At 36.8% G+C, this 21,511-nt stretch overlaps 1 protein-coding gene across 2 annotated transcripts in view; it reads left to right on the plus strand.

Moving 5' to 3' along the window:
* LOC121430751 (MAP/microtubule affinity-regulating kinase 4-like) overlaps window positions 1-21,511 on the plus strand; it is a 69,980-nt gene that overhangs the window by 20,046 nt on the left and 28,423 nt on the right. For both annotated transcript variants that reach the window (XM_041628133.1, XM_041628134.1), the window contains exons 3-5: window positions 2,994-3,155; window positions 13,081-13,209; window positions 16,051-16,217. In XM_041628133.1, coding sequence (XP_041484067.1) covers window positions 3,048-3,155; window positions 13,081-13,209; window positions 16,051-16,217 — 404 coding nt within the window. In that variant the 5' untranslated portion in view covers window positions 2,994-3,047. The remainder of the gene's footprint in view (window positions 1-2,993; window positions 3,156-13,080; window positions 13,210-16,050; window positions 16,218-21,511) is intronic.

The raw sequence follows: 21,511 nt of genomic DNA on the forward strand, positions 1-21,511 counted from the left end.
AAGTAATTATGATTATAAAGGACTAATTTGGATTTAAAAATACATATTATTGAACGAGTGGTATGCCATAGGCATGATAGGTAAAACGTATTAGCTTGTGTGTTTGGTAAACCCTGAGGTGACATAAAATGGGAAGTTCACCCTGACAATAATTATTTGACTTTAATATCTGCAGAAAAAATGACAAAAAATATTGGTAAAAGTTTGATGAAAACTCACGAAAGATACGAGAGTTGTGACTGTTTAAAATTAGTTTTTTTTTATATGTGACAGCCACCCCCAACCATGATCATTGGGTAATAATTAACTCCATAAATGAAATTGTTTCAATTGAACATGGTGAATAAAACTCGTTTTTTCTGATACTTGTAACGGGTATATGTGAAATTATGTGTCTGATGATAATATCCACGGCACACATGAAGTCACTTTTATTTCATTGAACAAAATTACATTAAATGTATACTGTATATATACCACACGTCTATGACGTCGCAAATTAACAATTTAAGAAATTCAGTTGTTTTGGCGTCTTTCGCTGGTATGACTTCTATGGTGGCCCTGAAGGGACATCGCATATAGACCAAATCGCGAATATTCACGACGAAATTGGCGACAAAATTCACAACGTCGCCAATTTCGTCTCCAATTTGAATATTCCCGACGAAATTCGCGACATCGTGAATTTCAATTTCATCGCGAATTATTCACGACGAAATTCACGATGTCGCGAATTTCGTCGTCAATATTCAAATTGGCGACGTCGTGAATTTCGTCGCCAATTTCGTCGTGAATATTCGCGATTTGGTCTATATGCGATGTCCCTTCAGGGCCATCATAGACTTCACCATAGTGCTTGATAAAACAAACCATGTCAATCTATTTACCTCAATTTAGATGATTCTCGAGAAAATGTTATCATTGTTTACAATCATGATGGAGATAAAAGACACTTTTATGACTGTCGCTTGATGAATTAACGAGCAATTATTCCTCGTTAAAACTCGGGCAATTTAATCTATGTCCACTGTTTGCTGTTTTGCTTAAGATACTAGCAAGGCTTAAGTTGATTCAAATTATAAAGAGAATTCGAGATTTCGGCGATAACCTCTTTCTATAACGGTAGAGTGACAGTTTGATGAGTTCAGATAAGATAAAATCGATTTTTTTTTAGTGAATAGAGTCTGGGACATTTTATCTAGTCAGTGAAAAAAGCATGCCTCTGCCATTTTTATGTGGATCGTTCCTTTTAGCTTTTCCGAAAATATAATTGATGTGTGATTTTTTTTCGTTATAGTCGAAGTCATCACCTGGCCGACAAGTAATCTAAACAAAAGTGGAATTTATATCACATGACATTGCGCAATGTTGGCAGGAGCTGCTCGTTTTTGACATCACAAAATCAAAATCAAAATTTTTAAATATCATAACTCCTCGTTTCTTTGGCTGATTATCATCAAACCTTTAGCAATAATTTTCTCTATTTTTTCTGCTTTTATTAAAGCTATACATGTATTTATTTACCATGGTGAACTTCCCATTTGAGATCATTGAGATGAGTCCTGAAAATCTAAAAACTAATCATGATAATAATAAAATTACCCAAAATACGTCTTATATATGATCTATGCTGGTATAATCCTTGTTTTAATTACCAAGTATACCCAGTTGTTGTGTGTCCGGACAGGTTGTGTGTAATGACGATCAGTTTTAGAAAGTCATTTGGAAAAAATTACAAGCGAAGTTTCATAAATGTTAGGAAATATTATAGAGAACAAAATAGAAGATGATTACAATTATTGAATTCGTATTTTTATTGTTATCCAAAGACAAAAAAGATGGCTTCAAAAATATTAAGTGTCCGGACACCCGACCCCCCATCCTATCAATAACATTTAGGACTTTTTTCAACTATAATTATTTTGACAGAAGTCATAGAGCTACTGAGTATGCACCATTGGATCTTCCACATTTTTTTGATTATTTTTAAAGATTTAGTCAGGTTCCTTCGTTGTTTTCGGGCACTCTGATAACTTTTTGCTAAGAAATCTTCCTTTTTTACGATTCATTTGATGTCATCAGAGTTTTGAATTTGTTGGTTTGTTTTCCTCTATTTATTATCACACAGTTTTTTTTTATATTGTTTGATTATCAATGCAATGAATGGGGTTATGATATGCGTTGCAAACATTTTGATGAAACAGATAAGTGATATAGGGGAAGCGATTGGGGAGCTGAAACAAAACAGGGGCGGGGGATCGGATCCGAGGTCGCCCGTCCCTGGGGTTAAGGGGGGGGGGGTACATGCGCAACAGGTGGTCAGGGACGCGCAAAATTAACCGAACGCGTTGTAGCTGATTACGTAAGCAATCCCATTGTCTTATAAGAAGCGCATCGTTAAAATAATACGCGCAGTTTTAATTAACACAATACGCGCAATCGTTTTCAAAATACATTATTGATGACACGTGAGAGAGGAAAAAAAGGAATCACCCCGAATTTTTGTTTAATGGGGTCGGGGCGCTGATCCAAAGTCTCTTCTACTTTCAAGGAATATGATACACGTGCCAGGGGCATCAGTCCGGACTACATCAGCGGTTTCCCTCGGTAAGGATTTGAATTCCTTCGATAGCCCCCACCCCCTTCTTATCGGCTACATTTTTTACCCTCCTGAAAAGGGAGTGTAAAGCGCTATTTGCTCCAAAATGAATAGAGCGATTAAGATTACGCATGACCGATGGGGGACGAGCGATCTCTGTGATTCTTCCTATTCATAACTGTAAAGTGAGGATTTCTACAAGTGCATGAAGAATTAAAAAAAAGCTTTATGGCAAACAGAAGAAGCTTTAAAGAAGCGGAAAAATACCCCACTTAAATCCAATACCACGAACACAGTTCGTTGTTACATTGCTACGCGTAACAAATTCAAGCAACGCATCACGGGCACATCACCCAAAGTCTGAACTTTTATTTATTTTTTTCTTTTATCGTAGCCATGTGAGGAGATTGATTTACCGGACGACCAGGGATTCGAGTAGGTGATCGACATGTCACGATTAAAGAGCGTTGGTCGCTACTCGGTGGATGACCAAACGATTGGGAAGGGGAACTTCGCCGTGGTCGAGCTGGCAACGCACACAGTCACCAAAACAAAGGTTGGTGGTCGAATTAATATTTGACGTGACTCAAAGGTCCTATCGGGGTAATTAACGACTGTTCAATTTGTCTTATCTTGTCGTTATATCGACAATAGATAGATTTTATGATGGGTCTTGCAAATATTATTCTATTCATAGTGTTATCTGTTTACAAACTCCAAGAACTGTCCTTGGAAAACTTATGTAAAATAGAGAGATTCATTTATGTCTACATCTAAAGGCACCGATTTCAAAGTCGTTTCAATTATTTTCTTCATATATTTCAAAATATTAATTATCACATAATGCAGAGTAGAATTAAACAAGAGATAATAAGAAACTGATAATCAGAGTTAGAGGGAGTGTGAGAGGAGGGGAGAAGGTAGGTCGGAGAGGGAGAGAGAGGGGTGTGAGAAGGGGAGAGAGAGAGAGAGGGAAAAAAGGGAAACGGACAGTCAGAGCATGGACCTACCATGGTCAGAGCAAGATGGAAACATGTAAACATGGTAAATTAGTGTTGTTTATGATATTTGCAGAGGGATAATCCCTTGTAATGAGAAGAATCTTTCTAAACTCAGCCTCATTAAACGATATCAATATCTCCTAGAGGGATCAAATTACAGTTATATTTAGCTTGACCAGCCGCAAAGTCTTGTCAATTATTAAATTGTCCAGCAAAACATTTAACTCGCTATTAACGGACATCATGGAACACTTGGTCAATCACATATAAGGTTTTATCTATTTTATTGCCACTTATTTATCTTTCGGCGGAATGTGATCCGTGATTCATCTACATGTATATACATCGGATTTACTTCACTTTAGCAAGTCGATATTGACAAAATTCCATGGTCGAATAGATGATTGAAGTTTAGCGAAATATTCAGTTGCATTTCTTTTATTTTTTTTGACAATTTATTCTCTGAGATCATTGGCAGACATCACGATATTCGGAGCATTATCATTTTGGGCCTTTTATCGTGATCATGGAGATTATGTTTACCTTATATGATTTAATTTTAAAGCCATTTTTCTACATAATTTGGGTTATATGACGAAGGATCAAAATAACAAATATTCCTGTAATAAACGAACTATGAATGAAATCCGTATCAATTAATAACAATTCATGTCTGGCAAAATAAAGATGATATTTTCCAGGCGATTGTTCATTTTAATCGCCTACCATGATCTAATATATAATCATATTTTCATTTTGCATATGGAAAGCAGGTTGTAAAATTTCATCATCGAACATTTAATTATCGTATATGGCCCGATTTTTTAATGTATATATTGGTTCTCATTTATTTATTTTTTATCTTTTACTTCATTTGCAGTTATTGCGAGTTATCAATTTTAGTGCAGTCATTAATTATTCAGCCTTGGGGTTTATGGGATGATTTCTGATGTATGGATAAAGACCGTCATAGTTCAAAGAGTGTTGAATTATAATTAGCGATTGTTTTACGAAAAACACTCGCCAATTGAAGTTAGAATATTAAAGTGTATTGCTGGTATAAAACAAGGCACTGTACTTTCATGACTTCGCAGCGATTATGACATGGTGATGTGTTGCTAAATTTGGCTCTCCCTTTCACAATCATCACCACCACCACTACCATCACCACCACTACCACCACCACCACTACCATCACCACCCCCACTACCACCACCACCACTACCACCACCACCACTACCACCACTACCATCACCACCCCCACTACCACCACCACCACTACCATCATCACCACTACCACCACCACCACTACCATCACCACCCCCACTACCACCACCACCACTACCATCACCACCACTACCACCACCACCACCACCACCACCACCACCACCACTACCATCACCACCACTACCACCACCACCACTACCATCACCACCACCACTACCACCACCACCACTACCATCACCACCACCACCACCACCACCACTACCATCACCACCCCCACTACCACCACCACCACTACCATCACCACCCCCACCACCACCACCACCACTACCATCACCACCACTACCACCACCACCACTACCATCACCACCACCACCACCACCACTACCACCACCATCACCACCACCACCACCACTACCATCACCACCACATTACCACCACCACCATTACCACACCTTATACCGCTTTCAATATCATCCCCGCCACCACCGTACCACGGCCTTACCACCTCCGCTACTACTACCACCATCACCATCATGTTTATCAACATCATCATTACAACCACTACCACCGCCACACCAATATTACCATCATGATGATCGCCGCAATTAGATTTCTATAAGAAATTATACATAAATATAGGCATACATTGAATTGCAGTTTTATTTTATTTGCAGGTCTTTGGTAAATAATGCAAAGTGAGTACAGATTTCGGGTTAAGATACGAACCGAAATAGAGTTATTTGAAAAAAAAATCTGTTTTACCGATTTATTATAGCTTATATATCCATGTTTGGTAAACGTTGAATTTCGTCCTTGCGTTCCTCCTCGTGGAATGTACACGATTTAATAGGGCCAATCAGCTGATTCAGTTACCGGGCTGTTTTTATTCTGTTTACTCTCAATACCCCCCCCCCCCTTCTCTCTCCCCTCTCCCTCTCTTCATCTTCTGCTCTCCCTTTTTTTCTTTTTTTTGCTCCCCCTCTCTTTCACCCTCTCTCGCTCCTCCATTCTCCTTTTCTCCCATCACCGGTTCTTTCATTCCAATCTCTCAAAATACCTTCCTCTGTCATGTTCACGGCTTCGAGAAAGTATCTAAAGAGCCATCCTCTACTTTCTTCCCCCTAACATTTAGTTCGGCTACGAAATCGCTTGTGTTTCGTATAACGACCAATATTTTATTTTTTTGTATAAAAGAGTGTTCTATTATTGCGATGAAATAATCTTAATGCTGCTGAATTCTGGTAATAACTTCAAACTCAAACTCTTCAACATCTAACAGAATCGGTGCCAGAATCTCCGACTCTCTGCTATCTGACGCGTGATGGGGTACTTCACGAAATATGAACGGTGATTTATGTACTATTAAATAAAAAACAAAAGAATGAAAACATGTTTCAAAGCAATAAAGGTACCACGTGTACTATCTGGGGATGCGATCCAATATGTTTCATTGATATTCTATTTGCATGGAGATAAATGCAAAACAGATTTCAATATTTTACTTTTCCTATTATTCCGGATACCTGCATGTATATGCAGATGATAGACAAATCTCGATTATGATTATTTTATGAACGGATTCGCACCTGTATAATTCGGAGAAACGTATTTTCGACTTGCATTAATGAGGAAATGAGGTTTTATTTTTCCCAAATATCCTAGAAGTTAAAAGTGTGGGCCTAATCGTTCGCAAACGAAACTTTGCTTTTGCATTGAGTTTCCGATGAAAATCCACATATCTGTTAAAATGGTTATGGTCGTAATTTTGTTCATGAATATTTCATTTAACAGTTGCAATAATAGTGCTATGATTTACATATTCACGTTATTATCTACGCTGGATTGATTTTCTTCTTGCTTTCTTATAGGAGGTTGATTAGTTGATTGATTTATTGAGGGATGAACGGATATCCATTAGTCAATCGATTGAATGACCCACTGAGAGCATTGTTGACTGGAGGCTGACTAATCGAAGTCTTGTATAAAAAAAACATTCATATTCAGGAAGTACTGATCCCAATGATAGTGAAAATACTAACTCTTTACCCACTTCAGAACCGTTTTCAAGAGGGCCCCGCATTTTTTGTGGGCATGTGTCTGGTAACACTTGACCAGAAGCGAACACAACACCTTTTTTTTCATGAGGCGGCGTTTTACCACTGACGCTGAGCCAAACTCTAAAAACTGCGGTGTTAAAACTGACACCAATTGGTGTTAATAGAGGACCACACCCTGAAGTGTTAAAATTACACCCCAGAGATTAAACATAACACCAAAGAGTGTATATGTAACAACAAAAGGTGTTGTAATAACAACTATAGATGTAAAACTAACACCACCAATTACCACCGGCGTAAAATAACTGGTCTGGTCCTCTAATACACCGGTTAACACCACAATTTTTGCACCGTCCGTTAGCTGATTGGTTTATTCAGTTATTGATTGCCTGACCGCATTATTGATTGATCGAAAATTACAATCTATGTTTCACATTTTGATTTTCGTTTCATATTATTAATGATTGATCGTACGATTGATAAAATTTGAATTATAAATCAATCGATTCATCACCCAACTTCATATTCATGAATAGCGATTTGATTGCTTGGTTGAATGATTGATTGATTGGTTGGGTGGTTGGTTGATCGATTGATTGATTGGTTGATTAATTGATTGATGATTGGTTGATTGATTGATTGATTGGTTGGTTGATTGATTGATTGATTGATCGATTGATTGATTGGTTGATCGATTGGTCGGTTGATTGATTAATTAATTAATTAATTAATTGATTGGTTGGTTGCTTGGTTGGTTGGCTGGCTGATTGGTTGGTTGATTGATTGATTGATTGATTATTGATTGATTGGTTGGATGATTAATTAATCAATTAATTGATTAATTGGTTGGTTAGTTGGTTGATTGATTGATTGGTTGGTTGGTTGGTTAATTGATTGCTTGGTTCATTGGTTGTTTTTATTGATTGATTGGTTGGTTGATTGGTTGATTGGTTGGTTGATTGATTGATTGATTGGCTGATTGATTGGTCGGTTGATTGATTGATTGATTAATTAATTGATTAATTGGTTGGTTGGGTGGTTGTTGGTTGATTGGTTGGTTGGCTGGCTGGCTGATTGGTTGGTTGATTGATTGATTGGTTGGTTCATTGATTGATTATAGATTGATTGGTTGGTTGGTTGATTGATTAATTAATTAATCAATTGGTTGGTTGATTGGTTGGTTGGCTGATTGGTTGGTTAGTTGGTTGATTTATTGATTGGTTGGTTGGTTGATTGGTTGGTTGATTGGTTGGTTGATTGATTGCTTGGTTCATTGGTTGGTTTTATTGATTGATGGGTTGGTTGGTTGATTGATAGGTTGGTTCATTGATTGATTGATTGGTTGGTTGGTTGATTGGTTGGTTGGTTGGGTGGTTGATTGATTGGTTGGGTGGTTGAATGATTGGTTGATTGGTTGGTTGATTGATTGGTTGGTTGGTTGGTTGATTGATTGATTGATTGGTTGGTTGGGTGGTTGGTTGATTGGTTGGTTGATTGATTGATTGACTGATTCTGGAGGATTTTAGTGATTAATTGCATTATTGATTGAATGATTCAATAATTCATTCATCGAACCACTTATTGATAAATACACACTCTGCTTCACTAATCCGTATACAAGTAGGAAATTATTATTTATTGCTACATTTGATTTTGTTCATTGACATTGCCTCTTTTCAAATGTCTCTTACGCCAAAATGAAAACGAAGAATCGTCAGTAACATCATTCGACAAAACTGAAAAATATTCATGTTATCGCAAGTAAATGAGTAATGTCAATTGTCGAAAATACATTCACTTACATATAACACATTCATAAAACTATTTGCGAGTGCCAGGTTTTCAAAACACAAAATTAAGAAAAGGGGACATCGACATAACTCTATTAAACCGAAAAACGAATGACAAATGCAATATTTTTAGTTCTATATAATCTACGTTATGATTTTGGAGCGTAATAAATTTGACTGTTCGTTAAACTCTTTTGCTTCCCTACACCCATGATCGATCGTTCACTGTAAAAACTGTGGTGTTAATATTGACACCAGTTGGTGTTAATAGAGGACCACACCCTGAGGTGTTAAAAATACACCCCCAGAGATTGAACATAACACCAAAGAGTGTAAATATAACAACCATAGGTGTTGTAATAACACCTATAGGTGTTAAACTAACACTGTTAATTTAACACCGGATTAAAATGACTGGTGTGGTCCTCTATGTACACCGGTTAACACCACAGTTTTTGCTGTGTTTGATTGAATCAAATAACAGCATAACCCTGTGGTTTCATCTGCATTGAATGATTGACTCATCATGTCAAAAATGTTTTAATACATCGATGTTTTTAGACAAATAATTCAAATATCGTGCATTTTTTGAATGATGAGAAAGTTTCGACTGATGATTGAAAGTGAAAGAGTGCTTGAAGGCAGAGCTATCGAATGGATCATTTTTCACCTAACTGATCTTCTTTCAGGTCGTCGTGTAAATAGTTCATTTTCCTTCCTTTTAATAATCCCTCCATAATGATCGGGAATCGAGAGTCAAAGAAACAACAGCCGGTCGGAATTTTATGGAGTGTTTGGATAATGAATACTTGTCATGATATTCCGGCTATGTTCAGTTTATTATCTTTTTTTTCAATAACTGTAACATCGTTAGGGATTATACCACTAGCGTACCTTTAGGGGGGCAGACTCCCCCCGACGAGTAACAACCCATGCAAGGGACGTATTCCTGCCCCCCCCCCTCCTGACGAGTCACAACTGATCCCTGACTAGCCACCAGTGGCCCCTTCCTTTGAAGTTGAAGACCTTTTTTTTTTAGGTATGCCACTGGATTATACTATATTAACAATTCATTCATAAAATTAAAAAGAGTTACAAGTCTGTCCTGCATGCAATGCCTCAAATACTAGTTTCTCGGACAAACTAACCAGTGATGGAGGAGACTGTATCGTCACAGGGGCAGCGAGCGGGAATTTTTAGGGGGGGGGGCTGTCATTTTTCCCAATTGATATTGAATAGTCGTGGTGGTATAGATTTACATATCCTGGCGCCCGTTGCAGAAAGAGTTGCAATCAATAGCAACTCTAAAAATCACGCGCAACTTGATTTTCAACCAATCAACAGCGCGCATTTGGGACTTGCGATTGATTTTTTGACTTGCGTTTTTAAAACGCAACTCTTTCTTGCAACGGGCCCCAGGAGATCTCTATTTGATGCTCGTCTTTCTTGCCTCTCCTCTTTTTGTTCCTCTTATTCTTTTTATTTTGTCTATTTTTCACAACTTGACCATAGCGGGAAGGCCGCCCCTCAGCTCTCCTTTAAATCCCGCCCCTGATCTTTATCCTAACAAAAATGAAGAAATTTTTTTTTTATTCATCAGAAAGAAAATCGGGTAATGATATAGAGATTACGAAGGGAACACTCAAGCAAGTACGTGGAGAAGGGCGGGTGGCGACTAAAGGGGAGGGCGGGGGGGGGGGGGCTTGACCTTGACAGTGCCAGAATAGTTATGTGTCTTTTGGTCTCGATAAGTTTATGCCCAAACATGGGCATAGAGTGTGCCAGACTGGGAGAGCCGTTGGATTGCATGCCGACATCTACTATTTGGGTCTAGAATTCATACAGAACAAAAATTATCAGTCCTGGCAGTGGTCACCCATGATAATATCTCAATTTGCCATGCAGCATTTGACCCATTATTGCACATGTTTTTGATAACTTTAAATGAACCATACCTATAGGCCTACCTATTTGTCAACCATATGCACCAATCATGTGAAATTATCATGTAGTTATCAGAAATCTCATTACTACATAGTTACATTTTTTTAATTTAGCCTTTCCGTCTCCCTCTCCCACACCCCCCCCCCTCTCTCTCTCTATCTTAATTTGTTCTGTTGTATTTTTGAAATATTTAATAAAAGCTCCATGGGGTCCCACACAGCAAAAACTGTGGTGTTAACCGGTGTACATAGAGGACCACACCAGGGGTCCGTTGCATAAAACTTTTTACCTGAGAAAACTCAAGTTGTTTTTACCGGAGTTTTTGCCCTGTGTTAAAGTCAATGACAGAAATCAGACTAACCTTAGTTTTCAGTTTTTACCAGAGTTTTCTCAGGTAAAAAGTTTTATGCAACAGGCCCCGGTTATTTTATATACCGGTGTTAAATTGGTGGTGTTAGTTTTACACCTATAGGTGTTATTAAAACACAATTTTTTGTTACATTTACACTCTTTGGTGTTATGTTTAATCTCTAGGGTGTGATTTTAACACCTCAGGGTGTGGTCCTCTATTAACACCAATTGGTGTCAGTTTTAACACCGCAGTTTTAACAGTGCATGATTATGTCATGGATCTCCTTCTGACAATTTCCAACATATAACGTTTGTCCAGGGCAGAATCCGGGCATGCCGGTAGATGCTGTAATATGCCTATATAAACCAAGAATGTCCAACATCATAACTATATAATCATAAATTACGTCTCACCATTTCGGATGTATGGAGACTGATCAAATAAACGTTTTGGATTGAAGATTTATTAGCGCGGACCAAGTATCCTTCGTACGATATAAATTATCCTAATACTGGTTTACGTGTATTTTATTCACACATTTTACATTGGGCCTACATCAGAAATTATTATTTTTTAATGGCAATTTGGTGCGCGGACACCCGGATAAACCCTTGCATTTACAAACAGACTTTGAAAGGAAAAGTCACGGACTACCATGCTTTAAATAGTTATGAAAGTCCGATTGAGGGGATTGGAATGATTTATTGGAAGACCCCCCCCCCCCTCCTTTCCCGATGCGGGGACAATATGCGAAGTGATTTTAGAAGTAAAGGTTAAAAAATAAAAGTTCTGCAAAGGCTGAATAACTATAACGAAAGTGCCACATTTCTTGTATAACCAGGATAGCAACGCACTGAGTGAAAACATGTAACACGACATGTCAACATCTTCTACCAACTCCCCCAACCTTCCTTTGTCGCCTGATGTCACTATTGCGTAACATGCCAGCATAATCATAATTTTAAAATAGGGTAAAATTTCCAAAATACCCAATTCATCTGTGAAAGTACTATAGAAAAGCCTCCAAATTTTAACCATAAACAAAGTGTGCCGCAAGTTGCGAAGAATTCGTCGTAAATTGTATTGGCTCTGCTCTTGAGGTGCACATATTTATTGCTTGTTCGTTACTCTGCCTCTTATCGTTGTTGTTTTCTATTTTCTAATCTTTTTCTAATCTTGTTAATCATATGTAAATATTGTGATTTGTGTTGATTTTCAATAAAAACTATAAATATATAAAAAAAGAATTCGTCGTAAATAGCGTATTTTCGTCAGTATGTATATAGGGCCTACCAAATAATTAGAATTCATTAATTTCCTTTCTTTGCCTTTGGTATCTTGAAACAAATGAGGTATCCCTTAACCCTTTCTTAACTGATTTCAAATGTTATTGAATTCACTCATTACTTGTACAGAACCCAAGTTACACTTTTATCTTTCATGTATATATTGTTATTTTATATTAACAGGGCCATGCTGAAAAACAGTCAATCTGAGCTTGTTATCCTGTATAAAGATATTTTAATGAATAAAAAATAAATAAACTGGGCTATTTCAGACCAATATATACTGGGGGGGGGGTCAATTTGCCCCCCCCCCCTTAGATCTCGGCCGTTGATTGCGCGATCGCCGCGAAAATTTGCACGCGCGTAGAACCGAATGTAATCTACAAGAGTATAAAGTAAGATTTTCGAAAAATGAATTGCTCATATGTTTTTATTAATCAAATATTTTGCAAATAGGCGTATAAAATTTGCATTAAATTTGTTTTTTGTGTACATGTATGTTTTTTGCGTTTAACTCTCTTTATATAGTTAGTAGAATGCTAATTTTTGGTTGAAAACATAATTTGCATTGACTTTGTATACGTAAATCACGTTTTTTTTAAAGCAATTTTGGGACCGACATGCGCTTACAAAATATTGCGTAATTTCGAAACCGCTCACCTGGGCGTCGTAAATTTGGTCTCGAACGATGCGCAAGACTTGGAAGTTAAATGTCAGCAAGCGGCGCGGTCAAAAGATTTTGCGCGGCGGCAAAATTTGTCGGGGGGGGGGTCAAATATCCGAATTAAAGCAACAACATTTATTCATTTACCCATGTCTAACAGGTTGCCTTGAAAGTGATTGAGAAACGTAAAATCAGCAAGCCCTATGTGAAAAAGAATTTGACCAGGGAGGCGAGGATCATGTCACAACTCAGACACCCAAACATCGTAAGACTCTATGAAACTATCACGGTATGTATTCAGATATCGTTGGACTGTACGAAACTATTGCAATCCAAACATCAATATGCATGGAACTGTAGGACTAAACATCGTACAACTGATATGAAACTAACACGAAGAGCACGATGCGCTGCATGAAATAAACGCGATATGTATTCAAACATCGTACGACTATACGAAAATATCACGATACGTCATGCACGTATCCAACCATCATACAACTACATGCAATTATACGACAGTACATATAAACATCGTATTGAGGATCATACAACTGTACGAAAATAACAAATAATCGAGAAAAAAAATCGAATGAATTGCATGAAATTAGCACGATATGTTTTCAAACATCGTACAACTACACGAAACTATCACGATGTATATACGTCATACATGGAGGGTACTGTGTAAATAAAGTTTAGTTTTATTTTGCATTAAGTAGTGGGAGAGGGGACTAATGGCATGATACACACATACCCACACACCCAAATGGGACACTGACTATCGACTTCACACCCCACCCTACCCCTCATTCTCTCTCTCTCATTTCCACCCCTCCAGTTTCAGCATACCTCTCTTCATCTCTATATCCAGGGTAACGCAAATGAAAAACAAGCCACGCCCACTTTCATTTATAAATCACGCCTCCGGCCAACCCATGAACGACCCGGGCACGCGCACACTTTCATACATTCGAACAACGAAAAAAAGTCAACAAAACTCTTCTTTAATCAATAAGATAACAATTACTTCCAATTGCTTCCAAATAGTTCGAAACCTGAAACTAATACCTTACTCAACTACTTTGGCAAAATTCCCAAATTAAAACGAATTTATCAAAAATCGTGAAAGGGCAAATGTAACCCGAATCTGAAATCGTTATTGTTTTTATGGCCTCAGTGTGGTATTTCCGGGTTCAAAGAGCCTAGTACACTTGTATTAAGGAAGACTTTAAAGAGGAAAGAGAAATTTGGGGCTCTAAATAAGAACGTTAATTCATATTTATATTTTACCTTATTTATTCATTTATCTATTTATTCATTTATTTATTTATTCATTTATTTATTTATTTATTTATTTATTCATTTTTTTGTGGGGGGGGGTCTGATTAGAGGGCCCACATCAAGTCACGATTTTTCATAGCCCCTTGCATAGACAACAATGTATTTGTTTTCTTCTTATTATTATTATTATTATTATTATTTTATTATTATTGTTATCATCATTATTATTATTATTAGTAGTAGTAGTAGTAGTAGTAGTATTTATTTTATTTTTATTTTATTGACTGAATCACGTGTAAGTTTGATTTTCTTTTCAATCATTTGGAAGGAGCCCCCGACCCAAATACAAAATATAATTGAACTGGATCGAAATGACAGTCATTTGTTATCACTGTAACGTTATGAGTAGTAGGCAAATGATACCAGTATAATATAGCGACATGCCCATCGAAATTTTCCATCACTAAATAATACACACTTAAAAGCTGATTTGAATAAAAAGAGAAAAAATGCAACAAGCATAAAAATACACTGAACATTTCATGAAAATCGGATGTTATAAGAAAGTTATGACATTTTAGAATTTTCCTTAATTGTACATTCTGGTTGGAATGTAAATGAGGGGACTGATGACATCACTCATTCACTATTTCTTTTGTATTTTATTGTGAAATATGAAATATTCTAATTTTCTCCTCATTGTCCTGTAAAACAAAGTTTTATTTCTCCCTGAATGTATGGAATTACCATTGTTTAACATTTTATGGTTTTAACATTTTATGGTTCAGTCAAGTTGGTTCTTATTGCCAAATCTGCAAAAATTGAAATATTGTATGATAAAAAAAAATAGTGAGGGACATCATCGATTCTCTCATTTGCATGTGACTAAATTGTGCAAATAACTATGTTGTGACAAATTAGGAAAACTTAAAAATGGCATAACTTTCTTATTTTACATCTGGTTTTGATGAAATTTTCAGCATTATGCTTGATTGTCTGAATTTTCTCTATTGATTCAAAGTAAAGAAAATTTATGGGGTGGACTTGACCTTTAATGATATTTACTTGTGAAAAATCATTTTATAATTCAAAAACATATTTTCACTGTTTCTGAAAAAAATTCCATTATCATTTATAACAACCTTTCTTTCATTAAGTTATTTAATGTAGATCAATATGAGTAAATATTTTTTTCCTTTTCAGCAAATTGGTTTCAAACACCAATTAAAAGGGAAATGATCGCTTTCATTAGAAAGATTTTGTGATAAGAAGACACGAAAGTAATAGTAAACTGGCATGATATAAATTTATCACAAAGCCACACAGTATCGAAAACAAGTATTCGTTTTTCTCTTTGCTAATTATGATTGATGGTCTTTTAATTTTGCTGATAATCCCTGTTTCCAAACAAATGGAATGAAAATAAATGGTCGTTGGGCGAGAGTGGTGACATATTTATTTTAAATGTGGAAAACAAAGAAAGCACACATCTTATCGTATTGCATTGTTTCTCTATATATCTTTATCATGTTTATACTGAACGGGCAGTGCAATGGCTATAGTTCTTGGGTAAATGCAATAATTTTCAGCATCAATTGTGCAAGTTTGAAATCTTGACTCTAAATGCAAAAGAGATTTATAATCTCATGAATCTGGTCTGTAATTATACTCATCTCGGAAGAGGAAGATCTCCCTCCATTCGGAGTGAGATTTGCATCTTTTGAGAGTGTATTTATCTCTTTTGGAGTGAATATGTAAACAAACAAAAAAAGATGCACAGTTTACTGTACTTCTTGAAAATAAATTTCTTCATCTTTTTTCTTCAAAATTTCTGGGTTTTTTTTAGTCACCTCAACTATATTGCTTGGTCATGGAATACGTACCTGGTGGTGACCTTTTGACCCTTGTACGGGGTCAACAGGGAGGTCGATTAAAAGAGGGCGTAGCTAGGAGGTTCATTCGTCAGCTGGTCTCTGCACTCCATCACATGCACGAACAGGGCATCGTTCACAGGTGAGGGAAAACGATGTCGAGTGTTTTTTTTTCCTTCTTTCTTTCTTTCTTTCTTTCTTTTTTTAGTGGAATAGGGATGGTTTTACACAAACTGTGCCAGCATGGCCATTGCATGGGTGAATTTCGTTTTTCGTTTAACAGTGCTATATTTTTATAAATGTCTAATCCCCATGATTAAAGATATACATGTAGGCCCGTATTCTGAAGTCGGGTCTAACTTAAACTTAGGTTTAAAGTTGTGGTTTAAGTATGGGAAGCCAAAAGTATCAATGTTTTTATTAAGTTGTATGTTTCTTGTGTTTAATGTGCTATTTTCTGATTCATCAATGGTGAAGACAATAATCTATTTATAATTCCTAGACAATTATGAATGATTTGAGAGCCAAATGAGCTGAAGTATGATATCTCTACAGTTAGTTATTTAAGTAACAATTGGCTATCCATACTTAAACCACAACTTTAAACCTGAATTTTTAAACCTGCTATCAGAATACGAGCCATAGACTTTAGGGTGATGAAAATGAGTTTCCCCAATATCTGGCATTGTCTGCAGGTAGTTTGCTGTCAATTCTCGAATTCACACGAGAAAGGTGGTCTGAACATGCAGCCTAGAGTCCCCGCCATTGACTTGTGTAGAGAAGGCCCCCCTCCCTCATTCAAAAATTTAAAAAAGCAAAAAAAAGACCCACTTGCTGATCAAAGTTTCAATCAGGGTCTGTGCATGCAGGTGAGCCGGAGGAAGGGATGGAGGTCGTTTAGAAAAAGGCAGAATAATTGATAAACAGTGGTCGTTGCAAATTAAATGGGACGTCGTTTAGTGGGTTCAAACTGCTGCGAAGAACCTCCATTACACTCTAAAAATTCGAATGTTAAATCAACATTTGAAAGGTTGGAGGAGTGACAACCTTTTTCAAATGTTACATCCAACCTAGCTGAATCCAACATTTTAAGTGTTGGGTCGAACCATTTAAAGTGGTAAATGCAACATTTAGAAAATGTTGTCACTCCTCCAACCTTTCAAATGTATAGTTAACATTTCTCTATTTAGAGTTGTACATACTATTACATGACTTATGCATGCCAATTTTGATCAATATTTAGTGTACAAAGGTTTTCCGAATATATCATACTGAATTATAAAATTGTTGTCATTTGAAACTAGCTGGCTGAACCTTATGTAACTCGTGACAGCGAATTAGCAACAACAAACTCCATTCACCATGTTCACTATCGATGGAACAATATTTAATTTTAAGAACACCATTGGACTTAAATGAAAATTGGATTGATCTGGCCAGATTTTTAACATTTTCCTTAGCTCGATAGTAATTTTAAAAAATCGTCAGTTTTAGTGTTCCTGTAGTTAATTTTATTAATTTTCACATCATGGGCGAGGTCTATTTCGCGTAACATTTAACACTACCTTCCTAGTGGATCATGATGGTTCTGTTGAAATACAGTGATTATTTTTTTTTCCTGAACATGAATTTATTTACGTTTATTCAGTTGATAATGTTCCATCGTTCTCACAGCATACCCCTCTTCCGATTCAGGCGGAATTGCTGTTTGGTATAATGTCAAGAGATCATAATGGTTATTGTATGAATAAAGAAGAGAGCTTTCATATTTCCTGATTATTTCGTATTTCCTTATTTACGCTCCCGAAATCCAGGCATATTCACTTTCGATTATCATTAAATGATTTCCATCACCATAAGGACTAATCAGTTCATCTGCTATGACAATAGATAATAAAATTAATGATAAATGAATATGTTCTATCTCGATAAACAATTTTCAGGAGCAGTAGGCCTAATCCATGACTATGAACAATGGTGAATGATGGATTTCTTCACGAGGGGGGGGGGTATTTTCTACCATTAAAAAAATATTTAGCTCTTGTCACCCCGAAAAACCGAATTTCCAGGGAAAAAACATTAAATAGAAAATAAAAGACCCCCCCTATTTATAGGGGGTCTCTTTCTGTTCACATAAAACCCTCGATATATTATTCTGACCATGGACAATGTATACGCGAGAATACCGAATTATTCATGCGAAGGAAAATAGGTAATATTTACGACTACAATAAAAAAAATATTTAAAGTTGAATGTGCCTTTTTTTACGAATCCCTTTGTTTACCATGTTTATTGGTGACTGAAAACATTATAAGAAATCGAATCGAATCCCACGCTCGTTTTGACTCCGATGAAAATGAACCCTTCATTTCCACATCACAAGCAAGGATACTCCACAGAAATAAACAATTTCTTAGATATAGCGTGAACGAGGATTGAAGATGATCAATTTTGTAGCCTATTTTTAAAGGGCAGGGTGTCCGAAAAACCCGAAATTAAGCTAAATTTGTTTTTCTTTCTTGCCGAGCACGATACATTATTTTTGTTTTTGTGTCTTCGACACGTTCGATGACCGGTCAGTGATGCCGACAGTTTTTCAGTATTCTATTTCATAGGAACAATCTTTCTTTCAATATATTTCTTACTTGTTTTCTTTTAATATTTCTTTATTTGTGTATTTCTTTTGAAATCATTATTTCCATGTACCTATCTACACATGCACCCAAACACACATCCACATGCACCTCTCTCTCCCCTCCCCCCCCCCCCCCCTCTCTCTGACTCTCTCTTTAACATTCCACATTCTTTGCTTGAATTTTGTATTGGGGGAGGGGGTACGTTCACTGTCTTCTGAATCGTTTCTGCTACTCCTACACTTCTTATCTATACTGCCATGTTCCCCTACCCCACCCTCCTTCTCTTTCCCCTTTTCATTCTTCTTTCCTCTAGTCCTACGTATTTTCGGTGATTTTCCTTCCTACCATTTCTGCCCTTCCCGTCCATGCAACTTGCTATTATTTTATTCTGCAGGTCGTATTTTTATTCCGCACCTTACCACCCTTTTTGTTGTTATCGTTCCCCCAATAGTTCTACCTTTCTTCGTCTTCATATTTATGTCCACTGTACTTTCGACACTGGTCACTTCAATATAAAGCAATATAAATCCAATAGCGGCATGTCTAAACCTAATATATTGGCTCAAGCATGCCAAAAGAAGACGCACACCAATCGATGCATCTTCATCAAAGGCTTATTTTGCTCAGGGAAATCTTCTGCTTGTACAGTCCGTTTCCGATCGACTCAACGTGAAATTGAACAAATCTCAAATTGTTTTCTCCAAATCAAAAGGAAATATTGGGCATGCTTGAACGATGTAATTCATGTCGAGTTCAACAAGAGTATAGCCGAGGATGATGGGGCATCGGGGATCGTCCCACTCGGAATACGAGTAAAGTTCCACGAGTGACGGAGTATATCGTAGAGCAAGTCCCCATGATCGTACCTGTTTCGTGGTATACTCGTGCTTGTGCCTACTTACACACTGAGCTTATACTTCATTGTCTGTATTGCAGGACTCCAGGCGGGATAGGGTTATTACTTGTTTTCTTTTATTTTGTTTTCCAAAAAAGATATGTCCCGAGATATGTTTAGTCTTTCTCATATCGCTTGGAGGGTTTGCACTCTACGTGATCGCTGTATCTGAAATTGTTAAGACACCTCAGAGCCGTAATGATATATTTCAATTTATTGATAAGCTTTGTCATTCGCTTAAGTTCCATCCACTCCTACCACAGTCCCTTATCTGAAGCCCCCCCCCCCCCTCTCTCTCTCTCTCCCTCTCTGTTCTCATTTGGGTCGAGGCTTCAAGTTCACATACCGGTCTCGGCTGCTGTAAAAACTTTCGAGGTAACAGCGTCGCTTTGAACTTGAGGCAACTTCATTTCCAAGAAATGACCTTATGATAACTTCTGATAAAAATGAATTGGCATGATCTAAATATTGTCTATAAATAGTTTTAAAATCTTCTAAAGTCTCCTAATTTTTACTGGAGGCACAGTTTCTGCTGTGTGATAATATCAGAATGGAATGCCCACCTCCCGATTCGTATGTCATTATTGATCAGAATTATTTAAGAATGATTTTAAGAGAAACATATTTGCAAAATTCATGCAATAAAATCCTAATTCGATAGGCGACATTCGTGAAATTTAATGTTGAAAAAGAGGGAGAGGACAGAGGAGAAGAAGAATGAATATGGTTGGGAATAGTAACATTTTACTTGAAATTATTGAGAAATCTTTTAGACCCAAACCCATGTACTCTGTGTAGGTTATCATCATGGATGAATATCCAATAGATGTTTTCCAAAGTTTTGATTGAGGTATCATCGATAAATGAACCTAGTCAGTGCACCATCATTGCCAGTCCCTTGGGGAGGACTCGACTTTTTTTTCTGGTCGTTTACTTTGATAAAAAAAAGAATGAATGTTAATAGTGCGCCCTCTTTTGGTGGGATTGAAATTTCCCTGTAATCGTCACAATCACAAAAAAAGTCATCCTTCGCCGCAGCCAAATGGCTAAATACCCACAAACTGAATATATCTTTTTATCAAGGGAGTGACACCAGCCTGTCAATTATAACTGTCTTCACCTTTCCCTGAAAATAATGTATAGGCCTAAACCCCATATAATTATTATGGCGATGAATTGTTTTGTGGTCATTTATGACACAAGACAAGTGACTGACGTGAGTTTCAGGAGGGAGCGGAAAGGATTTTTGTTTTGTTTACTTCTTTCGTGCATGTAATACCGCACCCCAAATGAAGCTTTACATGTTTTGAGGTAATTAAAAAAAGAAAGTCACTCCTTGGATACAAATAAGACAGTGAAAACAATTTACATGCTCTTATTCAAGTGAAACCACAGAAGACAGCAATTACGAATTCCATTCTTTTCCAAACATCCCTTCCATCATCGTGTCAATCTTGGTAGCTTAGTGGTCAGTTTCTATCATTCCAGTGGTGACCAACGCGAACAAGCGCTCATTCATCATTGGTGTGGTCACCATGGTAACCTTCGTCAATCTTTACTTTGACCTCATATTATGGTCACGTGACCAAAGTCACAAATATTTTTGAAATATGAAATTAAAGCGTAGAGTAATGATTGGAAATTGTTTGTTTTATTCCACATGAATTATATTTGCGTTTGTGTCGATCAGGCTCAAACTTTCTCTTGGTTGGATGATTGATTGATTATGGTTGATTGATTGATTGATTGATAATCATTGATTGAATGAATGAATGAATGAATGAATGCATGCATGAATGAATGCATGAATGAATATATGAATGCATGAATGAATCAATGAATGCATGAATAAATGAATGAATGAATGAATAAATGAATGACTGAATGAATGAATGAATGAATGA

This window comes from Lytechinus variegatus, chromosome 17 (assembly GCF_018143015.1).
Source record: "Lytechinus variegatus isolate NC3 chromosome 17, Lvar_3.0, whole genome shotgun sequence".
In the NCBI taxonomy this organism is placed as follows: Eukaryota; Metazoa; Echinodermata; class Echinoidea; order Temnopleuroida; family Toxopneustidae; genus Lytechinus; species Lytechinus variegatus.